Here is a 23,310-nt window from a genome sequence, read left to right on the forward strand (position 1 = left end):
GATGGAGGTAGAGAGGGTTAAAGGGACCTATCTACTGGATACGGGAGCATCATGCACCGTGATCCACGCGGCTCGTCCCACCAGCTCACTTCTGTCTAACGGGGTTCCATACGCCTTATCGGGGTTCACCGGTAAGGAACAGGCGGGAGTATTCTCCAAGCCGCTCTCAATCTGCCTGGGCATGATCCGGACCAAATGGACGTGCATCCTGGCAAGGTGGGAGGTGGAGGGAGGGAAGGGGATCCTAGGAGCCGACTTCCTGGTGGGCCACAGGATCCTCGTGGATCTCCGCAATCATTGCCTGTGGGGAGCCAACACGGGTGAAGAGGGAGGTGTAGTAATCATCCCGAGCAAGGAAGGGAAGGGGACCCTGTGTACTGTGAAGCCTAAAGAAGGTTACGACCTTGGGCTCATGGTCGATGGTGTCCCGGGGGAATTTCAGACAGTCGTGCAGGTTAATCTAGCTGCGTTTGCCATGCATAAACACAACTGCGGGAGGGTCACAGGGTTTGAGGTTAGAGTGGATGGGGACCCCATGGCCCGGCCCCAGAAGCAGTATAATTTCCCCAAAGAAGCAGAACCCGACATGGAGGCAGCCATGTCCTCTCTAGTACAACAGGGAGTGTTGAGGCCCATAGCCACCCATGTTAATTCTCCGCTTTGGCCGGTCAGAAAACCGGACAATACATGGAGAGCCACGGTGGACTATCGGGTGCCTAACAGCAATATCCCAGCCTGTGCACCCACGGTGGCAGCAGTTGCCGACCTGATAGAGAGTATTCCAGCATCCGCGACCACTTTCACGGTGCTGGATATTTCTAACGGGTTTTGGTCCATCCCTTTGAGGAGGGAGGATCAGTACAAGTTTGCTTTTACCTTTAAGGGGCAACAGTACACGTGGAACTGCTTGCCACAAGGTTTTCATAACAGCCCCAGCATCTTCCACCAGTGTATGGCAGATAGTTTAAAAGATTTTAGCCAGCCCACACAGTTGGTTCAATACGTGGATGACCTGCTCCTGTTCACTGATTCAGGAGAGGAGCACGGTCCACTATTAGCTGAACTGCTGGAGCTGCTCGGGAAAAGGGGTTTTAAGGTAAACCCAAAGAAAGCGCAGATTGGCCAGCAGGAGGTCAAATTCCTGGGTCTGACTGTCCGCGCTGGAGAAAGGGCCATAGATAAGGCTAGGAGGGAAGCGGTACAAGGGTTACCGGTCCCTAACACAGTCAGGGGCGTGAGGTCGTTTCTAGGGCTAACAGGGTACTGCAGAGACTTCATTGAGGACTATGCAGCCACAGCAGCCCCTCTGCTCCGACTCCTCCATAAGGGAGTGGAGTGGCTTTGGGATGAGGGTTGCCAGGCAGCGTTTGTTAAACTCAAGGGAGACTTGCAGACCGCACCAGCTCTAGGGGTCATAGATGGGGGGAAAGAGTTTTTTCTGGAGGTAGCGGCTTGCGGAGATAGCCTAAGTGTGGTGCTGCTCCAAGAGTGGCACGGCAGGCTGAGGCCGGTAGCCTACTCTTCCAGGGTACTCACGGATGTGGAGAGGAGCTACTCCAACTGTGAGCAGCACCTTTTGGCCACACATTGGGCTGTGAAAAGATCTTTGATTTTCACAGGCACCTCTCCCATCACCCTCCTCACACACCACACACCCACCCAGATGCTTCTGGATGGGAGGATTAAAGATGGGACAGCGAGCAGTGCCCGCATTGCACGCTGGACCCTCCTCCTCTCGCAGATGGAGCTGAAGGTGAGGGGCCTTTGCGAGCCAAAGCTCACGGCCAATATGGTATATCCTGGAACAGCCCATCGGTGTTCCATAGAAGGGGTATGGGAGGTGAACATAGGTCTACGGGCCAGGATACATTCCTCAGGCCGCGAGATCTATGTAGATGGTTCCAGCATGGTATCTGCTGGCAAACGACTCATGGGTTGTGGAGTCTATGACCCAATGGCAAACATTGCCTTGGCAATCAAGCTCCCCAACACCATGAGCGCCCAACAGGCTGAACTGTCTGCGGTGATGTACGTGGTTACCCACCCCGAAATCTTCCCTACCCGTACACGATTTGCTCCGACAGCATGTTCACTTGCAACTCGTGTACGGAATACCTGGCCATCTGGTCCCGTCACGGGTATACTTCCGCCAACGGGAGGCCCTTAACAGTAAAGCCCCTGCTGGAGAAAATCCTGGCAGCTGTGGGGGAGGAAGGCGAGGTCTTCATCCACAAAGTGAAGGCCCATTCCTCCACAGAACCCCGCAGCCAGGGTAACCAGCAAGCCAACATGCTGGCCAAGGAGGGTGCACACACAGGCATTTTCTGGGACCCGTATGAGTCCGGGCCCATGGCAGCAGTTAGAGGCAGGGATGGGACCCAAGGCAGCTTAGGGGTAGTGTTAGCCCCGGATCTTAAAATGGTCCAAGCCCAGGACCCTGTCCTGAAAACTGTCCTTAGTGCAGTAATGGAGGGCAGGAAGTTAGAAGGCCCTTACGGTGCAGTCCCCCTCTCCATAAGGGAAGACATGCTGTTCAGAGAGGAACAGTGGGTAGTACCCCAGCAACACCGGAGGGAGTTCCTTCAACTGGCCCATGAGGGGCCGGGAGCGGGACACCCCGGGCCTGAAGCCACCTGGCAATGTGTGGAACAGGCGGGATGGTGGCCAGGCATCCGGGAAGACGTCCGCGAGTTCTGTGCTAGCTGTCTTGTGTGCGCCGCAAATAACCCCGACTCTCACAGAAGGAAAGTGCCCATGGGACATGTTAGGAGGGTAGAGGGACCATGGCAGTCGATCCAGATCAACTACATCAGGCCCCTGCCCACTGCCCAGGGAGGCTACAAATATTGCCTCGTCCTGGTAGACGTGTTTTCCAAATGGGTGGAAGCCTTCCCCTGCAAAATGGCCACAGCATTAGGGACTGCAAGGATCTTGGTGCGAGATGTGTTCTCGCGGTGGGGACTACCCCAATTTGTGGAGTCCGACCAGGGAAGCCACTTCACCGGCCAAGTCATGCAGAACACCCTTATGTTGCTCGGCATCAAGGGGAAGTGGCACGTAGCTCACAATCCACAGTCCTCAGGGATTGTGGAGCGCATGAACCGCACCATTAAGGAAAAGTTGAGGAAGGAGACAGTGGAGTCACCCCAAAAGTGGGCAGAAGCCCTGCCTCTAGTCCTCATGGGGATCCGGGCCAGCCAGTCCAAGAGTACAGGGTATTCCCTGCACGAACTCATGACCGGTAGGGTTATGAGGACCCCCACCCATGTCCTAGCCCCAGTCCTTACTGAAGGGCAGCTTCAAGAAATAAATTGGAACAAATTCGCCCGAGCACTCCTCGAGCACCTAAAACAGATTTATGGGCAGGCAGCAGGTAGTATGGGGAAGCAGCATCAGAATAACCGGTTGCTGCTCGAGCCTAACAAGAGTCATCAGTGGGAAATAGGGGACCAGGTGATGGTTAGGAACTACGCCCGGGTGGGGAGTTTAGAGCCACTGTACATGGCACCCTATAGTATAGTAAATGGTTTATGCAGTAAAACTGCCCCGGTGCACAAAATGGTTCCATGTGAATCAGTGTAAATTGTTTAAGCCGAAGGCTGGGAAATGGGCAGCTGGGATTGAACCTGAGGTCAGAAATCCTCAGTCTGCAGCGGGTACAAGCTCACAGGCTGCACAGGCAGGCGCTGTGGCTTGTGTTAGGGGAGGAGCCATGCATGACCAGTGTAGGTTGTTTAAGCCGGAGGCAGGGAAACAGGCAGCTGGGATTGAACCTGAGAATAGAAATCCTCAGCCTGCAGCGCGTACACTCACACAGACTGCACACGCAGGCGCAGTCGCGTGCGTGAGAGGAGAAGTTCCCCGGCACTTGGCCCGAGTGATTCCCCCTCTCTTATGGGACTCCGGGGAGGAGCTTGAACCAGGTTTTAGACCTGAAGGGGAAGACTCTCGGCCACCAGCAGCTGGTGGCGAGGGATTGCCTGTCCCCAGCCCAGGTTTGGGAGAAGGTCCCCAGCCAGCAAGGACTGTGACCCGAGCTAAGGGTCCGCTCACCAGGGTAGCCCCACCAGCGACACTCCCTAGGAGGTCTCTTCGGGTACCCCAGCCCAAGAGTGTATGGTCACCAGCTTTCCAGTGGAAAAGGGTGGTCTCCTGAGTCAGGGAGAAGCCAAAAGACAGAAGTCCCCAACCAGCAGCTATAAGCTGCGAGAGACCAGAAGTTGGGACCAGTCCAGCCACGCCGCAGGGAGCAGCCTGCAACAGTCCAAACAGGGATTAGGCTGGCCGCCCGGAGACGGGCAGCGCTTGTATATAGCTTTGTTTAAATAACGCGTATAGAGGATTAAGTTAGAATGTGTTAATTTTAATTTTATATTGCAATTCGGTAGTGTTAATTATTAGAGGATAAGTTTTAAGTATGGTACCGTTCCAGAGTGTTGTCTATGTGAGCCGAGGTCGCGGGACCCGATCACATTCCCTGAGCCAGGCAACCTGGCTAGATGTATTTTTTTAAGTGTTTCTCAGAGTTTCGGGAGGTGCAGAGGACCATCGTGTCTTTGGATGCTCGGGGAAGGGAGCACCCCTAGCCCACGAAGGGAGGGGTCTGCAGGAGGCAGATGCCCACAGCTATTAAACTGTTATTGGAAATCCAGATTAAGATCAAGAGTTTACAAAAGCTTGTTAATTATTTTATGTTTTGTATTATGTACTGGTCCCAACTCCAAAGGAAATAATCTGTGAATTTAGTTCCTAACTGTGAGATTGTACTACTTGTTTAGAGTCAATTGAACAAATTGCATATGCCTATGAATTGTTGTGTTCGTAGATTGTGGAAGTTTGAAATACATTTATGGCTGAAGAATGGTGCCATTTATTAAAGTGTCAGACAAATTGCATTATAAAAAAGGGAAGCTCGTTTTCTTCTGTTTGTATTTTTAACAGATATGTTCTGGCTTGGTGGTAATCCCATTAAAGATGTTGTATTGTGTTAAAACTATGTCACAAGTGGTGCAGGGGCATTGGACCCCTCCTTGCTTGAATTACTGTAAATACTCAGTGGTGCAGGGGCATTGGTCCCCTCCATGTTTGAATTATTGTAACTAATCATGTTTTTCTATCGATAGATGCCTACCGTGTACTGCGATTCTCTCTGGGTAGGGGAGATGGAGGTGTTGGGGATCAGAGATAGATATAGATAAGTATGAGGGAAGGTTGTTTATGGGAGTCAGAATTATTGCTCACCTTTAAACAGGATACTACAAGCAAGTTTTAGTATCCGATGGGGGACTGTAAGGTTTGCAAGAATTTCGGAAAATTTCTACAGCCCTCGAAGATTTTTTTTTTTGATTAAAGAAAACCTGGGTGGAATATACCTTAAAAACCCAGGGTATCAAAATGGCTGTCAGGCCTCATGGCAGAAGGCAGCCTGCCTGAATATCTCCCATCGCTGGCTGACAAAAGGATTTGAAAACACCAGTCTGTGTGAATATGTTGAAGTACTTGAAAATGTCAATCAACTGCAGTTTAGGAAGTTTCACTCACAGGAAAAAGGGTTGTTTGTTTATAAGCCCTCTACAATGTTGACTCAAGGGCTTAAGTACTTGAAGCTGTCAATCAGTTGCGGTTGGGCGGTGACCGCAGGACAGTGGATTGTTTACAAACCACTTGAGTGCTGTTGACTGAACACTTAAGGATTCAGTGAGACATTTCAAACTGGTCGCAAACCAGTTAAAATGAATGGGTAACACATTCAAACCCATTACAGTCAATGGGGACAGTTTGGTCCCTTTTGTATAGCCCAGATACATCCAGATTTGGGTGCGAAGACAACGGCTCCCAATGGGTTATAAAGATAGCCCCTCAGGAAGCCATTCTGTCTCTCTGCCGCCTCACCTCCGTGCCCTGCCTACCAGGGGAACAGCTCAACAGCCCGCCCAAAGAAGTGGAATACCAGCAGTTACTTTTGAATTACTGGGGTATCTCTACTTTGGGGTGGTGAAGAATCCAAGACAGACCGCAGGGGCACAGAGCAGGTGTTTACTGGTGAGCATAAAACTTTCTGGCCCTTTACAAGGCAACCTAGATAGGTATTAGGGGTGGGAATTAAAGGGGGATTTTGTTAAATTGTAATTTTAGACAATTTTCCCTCGATGTGTCCGTTTCTCCTCCCCTATTAAGCAAAGGTGTGCTGTATTAAGCAAAGGTGTGCTGTATTAAGCAAAGGTGTGCTGTATTAAGCAAAGGTGTGCTGTATTAAGTGTAGGTGTGCTGTATGCACTATCATTTTCATTATTTTCAATTTATTCTTTATTTCAATAAATACTGGTCTTCTTTGCACCCAACCATGAGTCTCGTTTTGTCTACATCGCTACTGAAATAAGCCCGGCGGTCAGAACCAGAAAGGGGAGCGATTCGAAACCGCACGGGGCTCTGGAGCATCTCAGATACTTCTGACTGGCCAGAGACAATAACCCCATTACACCAAAAACACCCCCTTTATTTTCTACACATGTGCCCCTCCCTCCTGTGCTCCTCTCCCCTGTGCTCCTCTCTCCTGTGCCCCTCCTTCCTGTGCCCCTCCTTCCTGTGCACCTCTCTCCTGTGCACCTCTGTCCTGTGGCCCTCTCTCCTGTGCTCCTCTTCCCTGTGCAGCTCTCTCCTGTGCACCTCTCCCCTGTGCACCTCTCCCCTGTGCACCTCTCCCCTGTGCACCTCTCCCCTGTGCACCTCTCTCCTGTGCACCTCTCACCCGTGCACCTCTTTCCTGTGCACCTCCCTCCTATGCGCCCCTCTCCTGTGCACCTATTTCCAGTGTACGACCCGCCTGTGCACCTCTCTCCCCTATCGCCCCGTTTTGGTCGCTAAGTTTTAAAAGTTTGAAATGTTAGTGCCAGGCGTTAACGATTTCAAACCTTTGGAAAATTCACCATTTGCGCTTGAAGAAGGAAGTGGAGCGCTAAATCAAGCACTCCAGTTCCTTCTTGCAGGGCAATGGGCAGCAGGTGGGGCGGAGATTTCAGCAGCGCTGCACACTGGGCCGTGCAGCGCTTCCACGTTCAAAGGCTCCTTCCCTCCTTTAAAGGGAAGGGCCATCGCTGCAGGCTCTGCAATATAAAAAGTACCTACCTGGACCACTGAGGCAGCCGCGATCCCGCGCAATCAGCCCGGCACTCAAGCAGAGTGCTGGGCTGATCGATTGTGAGCAGGAACCCGCAAAAAAAACTGGAACAAGAAAGGTACATTTTTTTTTACTTCCCTCGGCCCCTCGCCTTTAATCATCGCCCCCGGAGCGGCCGGCCGCCCGATGCACGCCTCCTGCAGCTGTCGGTGTTTTCGACCAGCGCTGCTGCAGGGGGGTGGAAGTCAATTTCGGGTCCAGGGCGCTACCGGGACAATGTACGTGGCGATGACGTCACGATCTCCCGGCCGAATATGGCGGGAGTTGATGTCAGTGCCATGCCCAGTTGCAAAGCCATTTGCGCCACATTAGTGCCCCCCCCAGGGTTGCTAACGGGAGGGGCAAAGGCACCCAACTTCGCCCCCAATATGTTTTTGTTGGTACTACTTAAAGGAGGATACTTTCTTTGAATAGCAGGGACCCACTGAACCAAGCACAATCTGTGCCAATGCTGTACTGGCTCAGTACTGCACTCCATTTTCAGTCAAAAATAGGTGCTCAAATCTTCACATAAATATGCCAACCATCAGTGGATCATAAAAATGGGACCTCCCACCTACAGTGTCCAGAGTGGTAACCTGATCCTTCAGCACTGGGAGGGGGAGCGAGACCTGTCCAAAGTCTCTATACTCACCCTCACACCACAAGGTATCCCCTCAGTCAGTGGAGGAAGCTAGCCTTCCACAAGATGCACCGTCACTCGATGTGACTCTCGCAAGCACCGGTTCAGATATTGACTTTAGATGTTAGGTTAGAGGAGGTGTCTATACACGCTGACTCACCAGGTGCAACTGCACTGGAGCAAGGGTAAGGGGATAGGACACACAGGTGCCAGCTTGTCAGAGGGTGAAATCACACAATGGTCCAGCTGCAGAGGACACAGATGCTGACTTCGAGGGCCAGGCTAACAAAATCTCCTCCAATTAAACATTGGGTAGACAAAAGACCTTGGGCTGGATTTTAATTCAGGGGCGGGTTGGGATAATCCGCATTTCGTGTTATCCACACAAATCTAATTCGATGTGGGAGATTGATGCGAATTTAACTTAATTGGCCAATTGAGTTCCAGCGTGTGGGAACCCATGGCAAATGAGTTTTTCCAGTCTGAAAGTCGCCTCCGATGATGTCATCATTGCTGCTGCATTTAAGGTCTGCAACAACCTTGCTTCTTCTGCAGACTGCCACCCTTTTGGCCTTTGCTGCTACAGGGACCTGGAGTCATAATGGCCAGTGAAAGACCTAGGTCTGCTCCAAGATTTGACGACGTTGCCTTGCAGGCTTTAGTTGAGGGAGCAAGAGCTCATAAGGAGGTGCTCTTCCCTTCTTCCGGGAGGAAGAAGCCTCCCCAGCAGACCAAGGCTGTGTGGATCCAGGTGGCAGAGGAGGTCAACTCCTTATCAGTAACCTGCAGAACCTGGATACAGCGCAGGAAGAGATTTCATGACCTTCAGCACATTGGAAAAGCAAGTATGAATTTCCCATCACCCTCAATCTGATCCCCATTGTCTTTCCTCACCAGTACTCAGCTTTAGCAATCTCTTCCTCCACATCCCACTTGACACTGACATCCCTGCACCCTCACCCATTCCCTTTCTCTCTATGGTCACATTCACCTAACTATTTGACTATGCAGCCCTCACACTCCCTATCACTGTGATGCTATGAAAATACCTGACAACACACAGGGAGGACCCTTGGTCTTGCCACCTCACTCCATCTTTGTCTCCTTCTAAGTGTCTATGCTATGGAACCTCTACACTCACTCCTTCATTCTCACTCAACCTCCACTGTCTCCCTCATTGCAGGAAAAGAGAGCTCACAATAAACGAGAAAGAGCGAGGACAGGAGGAGGGCCACCCTCACTAGCCCACCTCACCCCCTGGGAGGAGGCGGTCCTGGAGATCGTAGGAGTGGAGGAAGATGCGCAAGTGGGGGACGGACAGAGGGGTGCATCACAGCAAGCTGGTGACAGAATAGTTTTCCATCTCTCTCATTGAAATTGCATGAGTCACTGATAATGATTCTGAAGCTCTAACAGATGGACTAATGATCATCTGCAATATGCAATGTGCATGTAACCTTGGCATCACATCTCTGACTCTTTCCTTTACTCCCCCACAGGACCATCGCAAGCACCCGTCCCCACTAGCCAGGAGGAAGAGCCTGAACATCAAGACTCCTCAGAGGAAGCTGCAACCTCTGAGGGCGCAGCGTCAGCAAAATACAGTGCACCCAGCACCAGCGCAGACACTCACACCTCGGTGGGACCTTCAGGACATAGAGTAGTGTTGTCACCTGGTGTATCACAGCTCACAAGTGAGCATCAGCAGATTGTGGAGACAGGGACAGCAGTGGAGAGTCCTAGTCGGAGGGCGCAGAACTCTGCCAGCTCGGCTCAGCTGCATGTCGACCCTTTGCCTCTGGGTCCATCCACAAGATCAGCGGTGCTGGAACTCCAGGAACAGACGCAGGAGTCACTGGCAGGTTTTGTCTCCAGGTTCGCTGCGAGTGGGGAGTGAATGGAAGAGTCCATAGAGAACATGAGCAGAACCTTTGTGGAGTCATTGGCGCATGAACGCATCACCATGGAAGGGATGGCAACCTCCATGGAGGTGATAAGTTGCCAGAGTGCAGAAAACATGGTGAGTGTTCAGAATAGAATGACATCTCTGGAGGAACGATGGTCATCTATTGAACAGAGAAACCAGACCTTCATGGAAGTCCTTCTGAATAGGACTGCCAGTGCAGATACAGGTCCCCATGGCCCCCCTGATGTGCAGTAAGGTGCTCTCAAGCCACTTGCAAGTGCTGAGGGGGACCTGGCCCATGAGAGAGAAGTTGGTGGCAGACATCAAGGAAGTGGGGGCTTCTCCCCAAGTGCTCACACTTCCATGCCACTACAGAGCCCTCGGTCAGAGCCCCAACAGAGTCCACACCCAACTGAGATCGGCGTCTCAACCCCTGCACAGGCGCAGGAGCAGCAGGCTGTTGCTGAGCCCTCACAGGTTCGCCACCCCAGAGGACACCCACAAAAGGTGTCGAGACAGGAGCAGCAGGAAAGTGAGCAAGGGGCCTCCACATCTGCTGAAGCCACAGGGGAAGCACCACGTAGGAGCATGCGTAAGAGAAAGATACTGCACAAATAGTCACAAAGGTAGTCACTTGGGTGAAATTTGATGTTTTATGTGGAAAAGCCATCAGATGAATAATGTAAATAAAACATCTGATGGCTACTGCTGTAGTTGTGGCGTGTGTCATTTTGCGAATGGGACTTCCACATTGAGGGCTTAGGATTACTTGCAATTGTCAGTATGGTGGTCAAATTGCTAGGAATCAGCTGGTTCTTGGCCATTGTCGATGCTCAGGTAAGAAGCTGTGAGGCAAAAGTGCTTGAGTGGCTAGGCTAAGCAAATCTGGCCAAGATGAGTGCGTTCCTTGCATCCCGGGCATCTATGTTCTCGCGTACTGCTGCCGCTGGTTGATGGGCCTCTGCAAGATGTTCGTTTTCACCCTCCTCCTCCTCCTCCTCCTCTTCCTCCTCATCTGAGGAGGATATGTGAGGAGCCACTTTGTCCTCAGGAATCTGCAAGCCACGATGCTGTGCCATGTTGTGAAGTGCACAGCAAACCACGATGATTCTGGAGACCCTGGCTGCTCAGTACTGCAGGGCTCCACCTGATCTATCCAGGCATCTGAAGCGCATCTTCAGCAAACCGATGGTTTGCTCGATTATGGTTCTGGTGGACATGTGGCTGGAGTTGTAACCCTCCTCAGCTTCGTTGGATGGGCTCCTCAACGGCATCCTTAGCCACGTCCTCAGGGGATAGCCCTTGTCTCCAAGTAGCCATCCATTAAGTTGGTCTGGCGGATTGAATAGCGGAGGCACACTAGACTGGCACAGTATGAAGGAGTCATGGCAACTGCCAGGGTACTTGGCACAAATATGCAAAATTTCCTTCCTGTGGTCACACACCAGCTGAACGTTGAGGGAGTGGAAGCCCTTGCGGTTGAAAAAAATACCTGGATTGCGATGGGGTGCCTTAAGGGCCACATGTGTGCAGTCAACGATGCCCTGCACCCTTGGAAAGCCTGCCAGATTAGCAAATCTAACCGCACGCGCCGTGACACTTGCTTGATCCTTGGTGAAATGGATGTGATTGTGCGCGATGGCAAAGAGGGCATCGGTTACCTGTGTAATGAATTTGTGTGTGGCTGCCTGGGAGATGCCGCTGATGTCTGCTGCTGATCCCTGGAAGGAGCCTGAGGCAAAAAAGTTGAGTGCGGTGGTGACTTTGATGGCCACTGGTAAGGGGTGTCCACCTGGTCCTCTGGGCTGCAGGTATTGTTGCAGCATTGCGCAGATGTCACCCACTACCTCTCGCGAAAGTCGGAGCCGCCTTTGGCACTGCTGCTCAGACATGTTGAGGTAGCTGACCCTGTGTCTGTAGACCCTGTTTGGGGGTATACCCTGCACCGACAGCCTTCCATGCGCAGGCCCCTTCTGGCCTGTGTATCTTCAGGTGGGTGATCAGCAGCTTGGCGCTCCTGTTGTTGCTGCTGCTGTTGGTGCTGCTGTTGTTCCTGGTTCTGCTGGTGCCACGGCTGGTCTTCGTCCTCATCTAATGTCCAGAAGGGAAGGAAATAAATGGCTCCCATTCTTCTGGTATATATCTCAGTTGAGGAAGCGCTCAGTGAAGGTGGTGAGAAGGGTTTCCCAGGAGGTCACACTGGAGATGGGTGTCAGGCTCCAAACTTCCACAGCTGTGGTTATGCCTTTTAAAAGTTCCCCCAGACCTGAGACTACAAAGTCCTGCCACCTGCAAATGATGGCTGATCAAATCTACTATTTAATTGTTGACCTGCAGCTGAGAGTCAGCAATCCAATTGTGCTCCCGCCAGGTTTCACCTTCGTGTTTCAGAACAGGCGTGTTTCACGTGGGAAAAGGGTTAAAATCGCAAAGGCACATCAAAATGGCATTATAGAGCCAATTTAGTGCTTGTTAACGGCCTTAACAGCCTATCCCGCCTCTTGGAGGCGGGATGGAGACGGGGCCACTAGACACAAATTATTTAAAATTGCTTGGAGGTGGGATGGAGGCGGGGTTGCGCCCGCCCGCCAGTTTATGCAAGTTTAACCCCCCACACACCTCCAATCCCGCCTCCATGGCCCAATGAAAATCCAGCCCCTTGTCTTCAGCCTCTGCCACAAACTCGGTTCCCTTGTCACTGATTCCATCCTCCTCCCTGGCCACTGTCTCAGGCTGAACCAGACTGTTTGTGGCCTTGGCGTCCTATTTGACCCTGAGCTGAGCTTCCAACCCCATATCCTCTCCATCATCAAGACCATCTACTTCCACCGCTGTAATATCACCCATCTCTGACCCTGGCTCAGCCCATCTGCTGCTGAAACTCTCGGCCATGCTTTTGTTACCTCCAGACTCGACTATTCCAACGCTCTTCTGGCCAGCCTCCCATCTTCCACCCTCTGTAAACTTCAGCTTATCCAAAACTCTGCTACCCGTATCCTGACTCGCACCAAGTCCCGTTCACCCATCACCCCTGTGCTCGCTGACCTACATTGGCTCTTGGTCCAGCAACGCCTCAGATTTTGCATTCAAATCCCTCCATGGCCTCACCCTTCCCTATCTCAGTAATCTCCTCAAGCCCTACAACCCTCCAAGAACACTGTGTTCTTCCAATTCTGGCTTCGTGCATCCCCGATTTCCTTTGCACCACCGTTGGCGTCCGTGCCTTCAGCTGCCAAGGCCCCAAACTCTGGAATTCCCTCCCCAAACCTCTCTGTGTCTCTACCTCTCTCTTCTCCTTTGATATGCTCCTTATAACCTACCTCTTTCACCAAGCTTTTCTAATGTTTCTTTCTGTGGCTCAGTGTCTAATTTTGTTTGATAATGCCCCTGTGAAGCGCCTTGGGACATTTTACTATGTTAAAGGTGCCATATAAATGCAAGTTGTTGTTGCCCTGTAAATGACTCTGAGGCCTCTCTCTGTAAGAGGAGAGCTACAGAATTGTTGCTGCTGTTGAATTCATCCACCATTTACCTGAAGTAAAGAGCATTGGCCTCAGCACAGATGATAAAGTCAGTGCTCCGTCCCTGTGATCCAGAGGTTTTTTGCTTCTTTTTAGTGCCGCCTTCCTGTGACTGAGAAGCACTTTCCTCAGGCTCCTGGCAGCTTGGAAGATACTGACTGCAGCGATTCCCTCTTGGAAAACCATTGTACCCGATTCCCACCTGCAAAATGATCATGGTTGCTTTATCAGCGCAGCCAAATCCATCGCAAGGTTTTAACAATACTAGAGTACCATGGAATTAAAGTACAACCTGTGTGCCAGGGAAAAGTTTGACCTTTCAAATGAGCAAAATATCAAGTGAATTTGTGTAAATGTACATACAGTACTTACAAAGCAATCATTCTGGAAGATCAGCGCCCCTACTCCATGGCCGGGACTATCTGAAAATCAGAAATACATCAATCATTACAGGCAATGAACTGGAAATATGGAGTTGGCTGCCATCGGAGTCTCTTAAACATGTGGCTTTAATTTCAGAGCTCCGACATTTGGGTTTATGGAATCCCGATTTCTGAGGCTGGTCTGCAAACCTCCACAGACTGCTGGAGAACACTTCTGCTGGTCCACCAAGGAACTGAATGTAGACCACCCTGTGCAGACTGTTGTGCTAAAGGTAACGAACAGAATCACAGAATCACAGAATCCCAGAATCCCCACAGTGCAGATAGAGGCCATTTCGGCCCATCGAGCCTGCACCGACACATATCCCACCCTATCCCCGTAACCCCACGTATTTAATCCCCTAACACTAAGGGTCAATTTATCATAGCCAAATCAACCTAACCCGCACATCTTTGGGCTGTGGGAGGAAACCGGAGCACCCGGAGGAAACCCACGCAGACACAGGGAGAATGTGCAAACTCCACACAGACAGTCGCCAAATGGAGTCTAAGGTCATTGCCCTAGGTGATTATGGGTGAATTTCAGGAACCGAAGCAAAGGGGTTGAGGAAAGATGTGTGAGTGCATTCACAAGTAACACAAATCACCCGGGCATGATTCACCAAAAGATATCAATCTAGTATCAATATACAATCTCGTGAAATTAATGAAGGTTTAGTTAAGATTAATTAATTGATAGCTTTCTCTTTCAGATGGTTGTGTCCTTGCTGATACTGAACAAAAAATGCATTTAATAACCTGGCCACTATCTGAGACATCAGGACCATGCAGGGGAGCGGATGAGCAAAGACCTCCAGACACCAACCCCCCACCCCCTCCGATCTTTTGACAGCACAGAGATGGCTTGCATATGATGTTATGTGTGGCATGATCTCAGGATACCGCTGTGTGTGCAAATGTGATATGTTACACGTAAGGCAACTAGCATGCGGAATGCATGATGAAGATCCACTGAAGAACGGGTCTCAGACATGCTCAGTCACGCTGACAGCACCATTACATGAAATGGTTCACGTGCCTCAGGAGAGTGAGAAAACCATTTAATAAAGACACTGGTATGTGCTCCACAGAGAAACCGACTAATTAATTAAACAATCAGGATAGGGTTAAACACATTGGTACCTATCAGAGGGATGGAAATTCAAGTAGAGAAAGATATAACAATGGAAATTCCAATTCAGGCTGAACTGCCAAATTTGAAGAGTACTGGAGTACTTTTAAGTCCAGGAGGTGACTTTTTGATATATGGGAGTATTTGGGGAGAAATATGCTTTAAGGCTTTGCTTGTCATTCAATGTGTCATGATATGAATAATATTTTGATGATATGTTATGTAAAACAAATGGGTAGAAATTTGCATGATGGAATCGATTGGAAAAGGTACATGACACTAATTAATTGTTTAGTGACGGCTTGATAAATATATTTAGACATTCAAGGGGGTAACTGTAAGGACACGATTAATTCTTAAATTTTAGCTTTCAGCGGCTAAGTGAGTTTTTGTTGGAACTGGAAAAGACAGTTTTGTTTATCAGACAGAGACTTTCGCTGATAAGCATTCAGCTACAAGCTTTCTTTGTCTTAGCAGCTGTCCTCTTCGGGATTAACTTCTCCAAGAACACATCTGCACAAGGCAAGTGATAACTCATCCAGTTGAATGATTTGATTGACAACTCAGATAAGATAAAGCCTTAAGAAGGAGTATGGAAGGCCTTCTTGGTAAAACTGAAATTCATTAAGTGAATAATGGAATGAGGTAATCCTTTGATGACTTATGAGGAAAAATATATATAAAGAGGGATGTTAGAATAGATGCTTCAGAATTCGACAAGGTTTGGCCAGCCCATCCCACTGAGCTCGAAACCTGTGAGGCGGTGAATTCTCCAATACCTTGTATCGTAAATGTAACTCTGAGTATAGGTGTAATTATTAATAGTAATGTACACGGGTAATTATTGGTAATGATAGTTTTCATTGTATAGTTATGCTAAACTAGAGAGGTTATGCTAAACTTGTATCGAACCTTGGTTAGACCACACTTGGAGTACTGCGTACAGTTCTGGTCGGCATATTATAAAAAGGATATAGAGGCACTGGAGAGGGTGCGGCAAAGATTTACAAGGATGATACCAGAAATGCGAGGTTATACCCATCAGGAAAGGATGAACAGGCTGGGTCTCTTTTCTCTTGAAAAGAGAATGCTGAGGGGTGACCTAATAGAGGTCTTAAAATGATGAAAGGTTTTGATAGAGTGGATACAGAGAGAATGTTTCCACTTGTGGGGAAGAGCATAACTAGAGACCATCAATATAAGATAGTCACCAAGAAATCCAATAGGGAATTCAGAAGAAATTTCATTACCCAAAGAGTGGTGAGAATGTGGAACTTGCCCCCACAGGGAGTGGTTGAAGCGAATAGTATGGATGCATTTAAGGGGAGGTTAGGTAAACATATCAGGGAGAAGGGAATAGAAGGTTATGCTGATAGATTTAGATAAGGAAGGATGGGAGGAGGCTCGAGTAGAGCATAAACGCTGGCATAGACTGCTTGGGCCAAATGGCCTGTTTCTGTGCTGCATATTTTATGTAATATGTGTAACTATTATTAGTAATGGTTATCATTGCATATCCGTAATTATTGGTAATGAGAAGTTATCATTGTATGCTTATCTCCTATGAAAGCTAATAAATGCCGTTGATCCTTATTATCTTGTAGAATAACATAAATTTATAAGTAAGAGCATCCATTCCCTAACAGAGATATTGGAGCTCTGACTTTCAGACAATGGCATCAACCCATTTACCCTTCAGATAGAGCAGAATCCTTATCCCTACATCATCCTAGGTCACTGAAACAACTGAAGTTGCAAGTTGTAGAGCAAAACTGGGAAAGGGCTGGGAGCAGGTCTCAGGCCACCCTCTCTCTCATCTGGGCAACTTGAGAAAAGAGGTGAGAAAATCAATATACCAAGTGAGTATAGGTACAAGCAGCCATTTCACCACATGAATTAGGAGCAGCAACCCATTCAATGGCCATATTGCTCCATGAGCTGGAGCAGTTACACAGCGACCTTTTTCTTACCTGTCCTTGCAGCTAGTAGGAAGCACAGTTGCAAGGCGTGTAAATTCCTTTTCCTCATTTCCACATCCCAATCGGGTTCCCCGCCAACAACTTTTTCAAATTGACCAGCAGTGCTGAATTGCAGTGCATTAAGACACTTATACGCAGTTTCCACTTGTTTCTTGAAGGTGGCCTTGTAATCCTTCTCCTTTATATGTGATAAATCCAGAGCTTTCAGAACTTTCAGTAGGTCAGGCTCGGATGAATCAAAAATGGACTTGTATTTTTTTATAGGGTTTGTTGCTGGTGTCAGTCTGATCTTAGGTGAAATCCTTTCCTTGACAGTTTCGAAGTCCAGCACTGGTATGTACATTTCTACAATGACTTTACCTTCACAAAACAGCTGATTAACATTAGTAGCATTAACAAGAGCATTTTCCTCCTTGTGAGTTTCTTGCTGCTCCAGTGGTTGCTCCAGATTAGGCCAATAACGAACATGAAGCACACCTCCTATTGGGAAAGAAACCATCTCAGCATTAAAATCGAATTCTAACACTCATAATGCAAGTGCAGAATTTAGGACGACCAACACTCCTGCATTTGATGTGACAGAGTGAGCTCCCACTCCAGAATCACAATCTAATGCCTGCAGGTAATTCCTGACGTGGTATTTCAAGAGACCGCTATGAAGTCAGGGCTATCCCAGCATTCATGGCAGCAATGAATGTACACTGGATGGGGTGAGAGAAGGGGTTGATGGGTTTCTGGGAATGGAACCCTGCATCAATGTCAGCATAGGGACAACAGCAAAATAACCTGAGCTAACATTTTCATCAGACAATATGGCATGGCTCCAGAATCTTTATTTTACATGATGGGATGGATTTTCCTTTGACTGGTGGGTCAGTGGCAGGGCAGGACTCCTGTCTGCCCACGTGACCCTGCCACTAACCCGCTGAAGTTTCTTGAAGTGGCGCTCAATAGTTGCATGGGGTGGCGCTCAATAGTTACCGCTGTTGATTGGTTTACCACCACCTGGAGGCATTTAAAATGCTGCAGTTAATCAAAAGGGGCACACATTTTTTGGAATAGTGCAAGAATGTGTCAGGAAGGAGCAGTCTGGGGGGTGGGGGGAGTCAGCTGTAGGAAGGGCTCCCAGATTTTCTATTTCTTTGATTGATGTTTTACTCACTCTTGGGGACTGAGGGCAGGAGGGTGGTACAGACATTGTGAGGGGAAGTGGAAGAGGCAAGTCAGGACCGCCTCCACCACCCTACGTGGTGTAGGAAGAGATTTAATGACCTCACATGGTTGGCCACACACATCCTGTAGGGATGATAGAGACACGACTCTTCCCCTTTACCTATCAAGCCCTCTGTGTCATTAACTGGGTGAAAGGAAACATGCACAAACAACCTCTGAAACCAACAATATACCTTGTTAGCTCTAAACTCACACTGCCTGCTACAAGGAGGTTGTGCGCATCAATATTTAAAGGGTGGTTTGCATCTCCAGGCACTAATAATGTGGTCTGGATACCAACAACTGTGTGTAACTGCCCCTCAGATTCTTTCATCACTGTGTTCTCTCCGAGCAAAGGGAAAGGTGGAACACAACCAGAGGCAAAGAAGCACAACTGGAAGAAGACCCACTTTCCAAAATGAGTGGGCAGGAGTGGGATGCTTTACAGCTCATTGCATGGGATACAGGGCAGGCTATGGAAGTAAGAGGTGAAGTGCCAAGAGCAGGTTAGTGAAGGCAGAGCAAGGAAGAGCTCAGTTAGTCTAAGCTTCATGTGGGCTATGAAAGTATTTAATGGGCAATGACTAGCCACGACTTCTTCAAAAAGCCACTTGACTAATCACACAGCTAAAGAAGCTTTTGTGTTTCTAACATCCAAGGAGAAGGCTTGGAGGAAGAGCAGAACCTGTCAGGTACTTAAAGCTGCAAAACTCCTGCCTCATCCTCACCAACTCCATCATTGCATCTTTCCTGCTCCAGCATCACCCCAGAGCTGCATACTCTGCAGGAAGTAGTTGGCGGGTCAGCAGGGTTTCCGTAGGGTGAAGCATCAAGCACTAGTATGACGATGAGGACCTGGAATGCAAACGAGCTGCTCAGCTATGAAGGCTTGAGAAATGCCTGGCTTGGCTAAGGAGCTTAGGGACCCAGAGCTCAGAGACCTAAACCTAGAAATTTGATCATGCTGCACCCGTTTTACCGGCACAAAACATGGCGGGAGGCTTGCACACGCTCATTCCATGCTGGAAGTACAGCACCACCATATTGGATAGGTCTCCTCTGTAGGCGTCTAGGGCATGCCGGAAGTATTTAAAAGGTTCTTATAATATTTAAATAAGGGTCCTACACTTGTTGTAGGATGTCACCGTGGCTCTTAACTTTTACGCAACAAGCTCCCTGCAGGCTGCAGCAGATGACATCAACCACATATCCCAGTTCGGTGTCCACCACTGTACAGGGAGGACACTGAGGCTCTCTACATCAGGAAAACACCTACACCTCCTTTGCTATGGATAGTGAAGCAGAATTAGACAGCACTAGACTTCACCTGCATTGCATGCTTCCCCGGGTTCCAAGATGTCGATGACTGCACCCACATTGCCTTGCATGCTCCCCATCACCAGCTTTCTCAATAGAAAGGGATTTCAGTCCATCAATGTCCAGCTTGTTTGCAACCACAGGTAGTGTATCATGCAGGTCTGTGCCCAGTTTCCTGGCAGCAGTCGTGACTCATCTTGTGCAAGTCCTCTGTGCTGCCTTTATTCCAACCAATCTGTCAGGTCAGAGGTTGGCTACTGGGTGATAAAGAGTATCCTTTCAACACATAGCTCATGGCTCCTGTCAGGATCCTGGGTACAGTTGCACAGCTGGCGTACATTGAGAGCCATGTTGCCACCAGAAACGTCATAAAGCAAACCATTGGCAAACACAAGCAACACTTCTGCTGCCTGGACCGTTTGGGAGAAGTAGGAGGAAGAGCAGCAGGAAGAGGAAGAAGAGCAGCAGGAAGAGGAGGAAGAGCAGCAGGAAGAGGAGGAGGAAGAGCATCAGCAGGAAGAGGAGGAGGAAGAGCATGAAGAGGAGGAAGAGGAAGATGAGTAGGAGTAACGTTGACCACCAGTGCCCCTCGCTGCCAGAGCTCTTAGAGCGCAACTTATCCAAGAGCGCTTCACCTGAACAACCGCTCCCACCCCCAATATACCTTTAGTCCCACAACCCTTATCACCATTGTAATGTATTTTCACATGGTTTGGTATGAGCATGCTCAGTTCGCTCTGGCCTAATAAAAGCAAGCATATGGACTAGCAACTCATCATGTCTCTGTCCTTCATTTGTTCTACCCAAGTATATTACATTTTGGCAAAGAGCATGGAATCCCTAAGCCATTTTTAGGCGTCATGGAAGGACACAGTGTTCACCCTTCGAGTGGAAAAGTTTAAGGTGAATTTGTGACACCTAAACTGAATTTTTGCGATGTTTTACCATTAATGCTCATGTTGAATTGTCTGTGCTTCGCCTTCGTGTGTATGTATACACAGCAACAGTTGATTCTCACAGGTACACAGTGTGAGCTATGGGGGCAGTTTGTGGTGGATGGACGGTATGTGATCACCAGATGGCGAGAAAGTCCCCCTCTCACAGGAGAAGAAAAAAAAAGAAAAAAAACCTAACAAAATGGCTGCTGATTTCTGCTGTTAGATCGAGGTTTCCGGCCATACAACCTCCGGATAAACCAAAGTTTCCTGTAATGGAACGGCTGGTCGTCGACAGGTATTTACGCGCCCTGCCCTATGAAATGAAAAGAGTAGCAAGTCAGGCTAATCCCCAAACAGCTGACCAACTCGTTGGGGTGGTCAGAAACTGAATACCTCGGGTTTACAATTGGCAGAGGTAATGTTAAGCCACAAGTGAGGAAATTGGAGGCTATCCGAAATTGGCCCAGGCCTGTAAACAAGAAGCAAGTAAGAGCATTTCTGGGACTGACTGGTTATTACCAGAGATTTATACCTAATTTTGCTTCAATAGTGTCTCCCCTGACAGACTTGACGCAGAAGCGCAGATCCAACATGGTGCAGTGGTCTCCTGAAGTGGAGGGGGCTTTCACTACCCTAAAGGAAGCCCTTTGTTCTGGACCGATACCCATGACCCCTGACTTTTCAAAGGAGCTGCTTGTCCAAACGGATGCCTCAGACATAGGTTTGGGAGCGGTCTTATCCCAAGTCGTGTCAGGTGAGGAGCACCCTATTCTATACCTCAGCAGAAAAATGCTCCCGAGGGAACAGCGGTATTCCGTCGTGGAAAAGGAGTGCTTGGCCATAAAATGGGCTCTGGACAGCTTAAAGTATTACCTGCTTGGCAGACGATTCACTCTGGTGACTGATCATGCCCCACTAACCTGGATGGCACGCAACAAGGAGACCAATTCAAGGGTTACTAGGTGGTTCCTGAGTTTACAGCCATTTAAGTTTACTGTCATTCACAGGTCTGGTACCTACCATAGGAATGCTGATGCCCTCTCCAGATGTGAGGCCCTTTGGTCTGCCTGCGCCCCTTCCCAGAGGTCGGAGCTGAGGGGGTGCATATGTGAGCTATGGGGCGGTTTGTGGTGGATGGACGGTATGTGGCCACCAGATGGAGACAAAGTCCCCCTCTCAATCCAATTCAGGTGAAGGCCACACCCACCTCCAACACACCTGAGGCAAATCTACCCATTAGCTCAGGAGTTCAAAAGGCAAACTAGTGCATCCCTTCAGGGCCAGTACCTGAGGAGAAAGCCAAGACAAGGCCAAGGCTGCTGTTGAAAACCAGCTTGCAGCTGCCACAGCGAGGTCTACTATTGAACCCGGGTGGAATATTGTTTAGTTCTGAGAGCCTGATATGATCCCTGGACCAGCTGAGAAAGATCCAGTGGTAAAGTAACCCTGGCTTATTGTTTTTTTGGAGGAAATTGATTTAAGGACTGCCTTCCTAACCACCCGGGGCAGGTGATGGTTTTGTTCTTCATTTTTTTTTTGAACGTTGTATGTTTTGGATTTTGACAGACGTGAACCTTTTTCCCCGTTTTCTAAAAATTAAAACACAGCTAACTGCTGTATTTCATTTGCCAATCTTGTGACTGTGCTTGTGTCCTCCACGCGCCCCCCCCCCCCCGCATCAACACACCCTTCAGTCTAGGTGGTGGTTGATTACAACAGGTAGTGTGCTGAGTCACTGTTCAACGGAATCAGGGCAATCGTGGTCACGCCTACGGGATTCATCAGAAGCCTCAGCATGTATCACTGAGCTCGCGAACCATTCAGTTCTTGCATTGAGCAGATGGAGATGTTTTTTAGGGCCAATAACATTATTGAGACCAAAGGTGCAGATGAGAATGTTCAAGCTCAAAATAAAGTCATTTGTGAATGGAAGAAAGCAATTTTTCTAACAGAGATCGGGCCAGATGTCTACGGAACGTTGACAAACCCACTCATGCCTGGGAAAGTGAAGGATGCGTCGTTTGAAAACATTGTCGAGAAACTCGAGGACCATTTTGACCCAAAGCCGCTATAAATAGCAGAGAGGAGGGAAAGAGCGGGTATATGGTATTGAGATAGAGGACCAGCCATGATCATATTGAATGGCAGAGCAGGCTCGAAGGGTCAAATGGCCTATTCCTGCTCCTATTTTTCTATGTTTCTATGAGAGCTATAAGTTTGGTACCAGAAACCAAAAACAAAGTGAAACCATCAGTGAGTAAGAACCTGTCTTTGCATTGTAACATTTTTGGATAGTGCGTTGCGAGATAAGTTTGTGTGTGGACCGGTGGATGAGCGTACACAGTCTAAGTTACTGAACACTCTGAACACAATGTTTGACATAGCATGCAAAATTGCCCTATCTATGGAGATGGCATCGAAGAATGCTAGGGAGCTCGGTCCAACTCAAGTGACTAGTGCAGCTGAGGTCTCCAGTCACAAAGCCACCGCTGAACCTAAAGCTGTGAGACTGGGTCAAAAGCATGTCGGTTGGAGCAGTTCAGTGAATTGTTGTCGCTGCAATGGAAATCACTCACCACAGTCCTGCCAATACAGAAATGCAAAGTGTTTTCACTGCCAGAAGCAAGGCCATATTTCAACAATAGCAAAATACTGCGGATGCTGGAAATCTGAAATAGCTTGCAGAGCTAGATCTAAAGCAGGAAGTAAGGGAGGAGTTTACAATATTGAAGTGAACACAACTGATGTTAAAGAACTAGAATCTGTGCCATTAGTGGCAATGGTAGCAGTTGTGAGAAAGACTTCCATATGAAACTTTAGATCAACAAGCAATATATTGATATGTATATCAACACAGCGGCAGACTGCTCTATCATGAGTAAGGACACATATAAGAGTAAGTTAAATCAAATACCACTTACAAAGAGTACCGTAGAGTTACAAACCTACTCCAGAGAAATCCTAGAGACATGTGGACAAATGGAACGTACAGTTCAACACAATGGCCAGTCATTAAAGCTGCCTATTATTGTAGCGAGCTACAACAACAGGCCAACACTCATGGGCAAAGACTGGTTGAGAAAG

The 23,310-nt window shown here is 48.7% G+C and overlaps 1 protein-coding gene across 1 annotated transcript in view; it reads right to left on the bottom strand.

Moving 5' to 3' along the window:
• LOC147105950 (uncharacterized) overlaps window positions 1–23,310 on the bottom strand; it is a gene marked incomplete at its 5' end in the record, with an annotated part of 367,623 nt that overhangs the window by 119,580 nt on the left and 224,733 nt on the right. Inside the window, 3 exons of the mRNA XM_086009773.1 lie at window positions 13,238–13,428; window positions 13,599–13,648; window positions 16,751–17,239. Coding sequence (XP_085865899.1) covers window positions 13,238–13,428; window positions 13,599–13,648; window positions 16,751–17,239 — 730 coding nt within the window. The remainder of the gene's footprint in view (window positions 1–13,237; window positions 13,429–13,598; window positions 13,649–16,750; window positions 17,240–23,310) is intronic.

Source organism: Somniosus microcephalus, chromosome 16, assembly GCF_052327205.1.
Source record: "Somniosus microcephalus isolate GS21.2 chromosome 16, FLI_Smic_1.0, whole genome shotgun sequence".
NCBI classification, from domain to species: domain Eukaryota; kingdom Metazoa; phylum Chordata; class Chondrichthyes; order Squaliformes; family Somniosidae; genus Somniosus; species Somniosus microcephalus.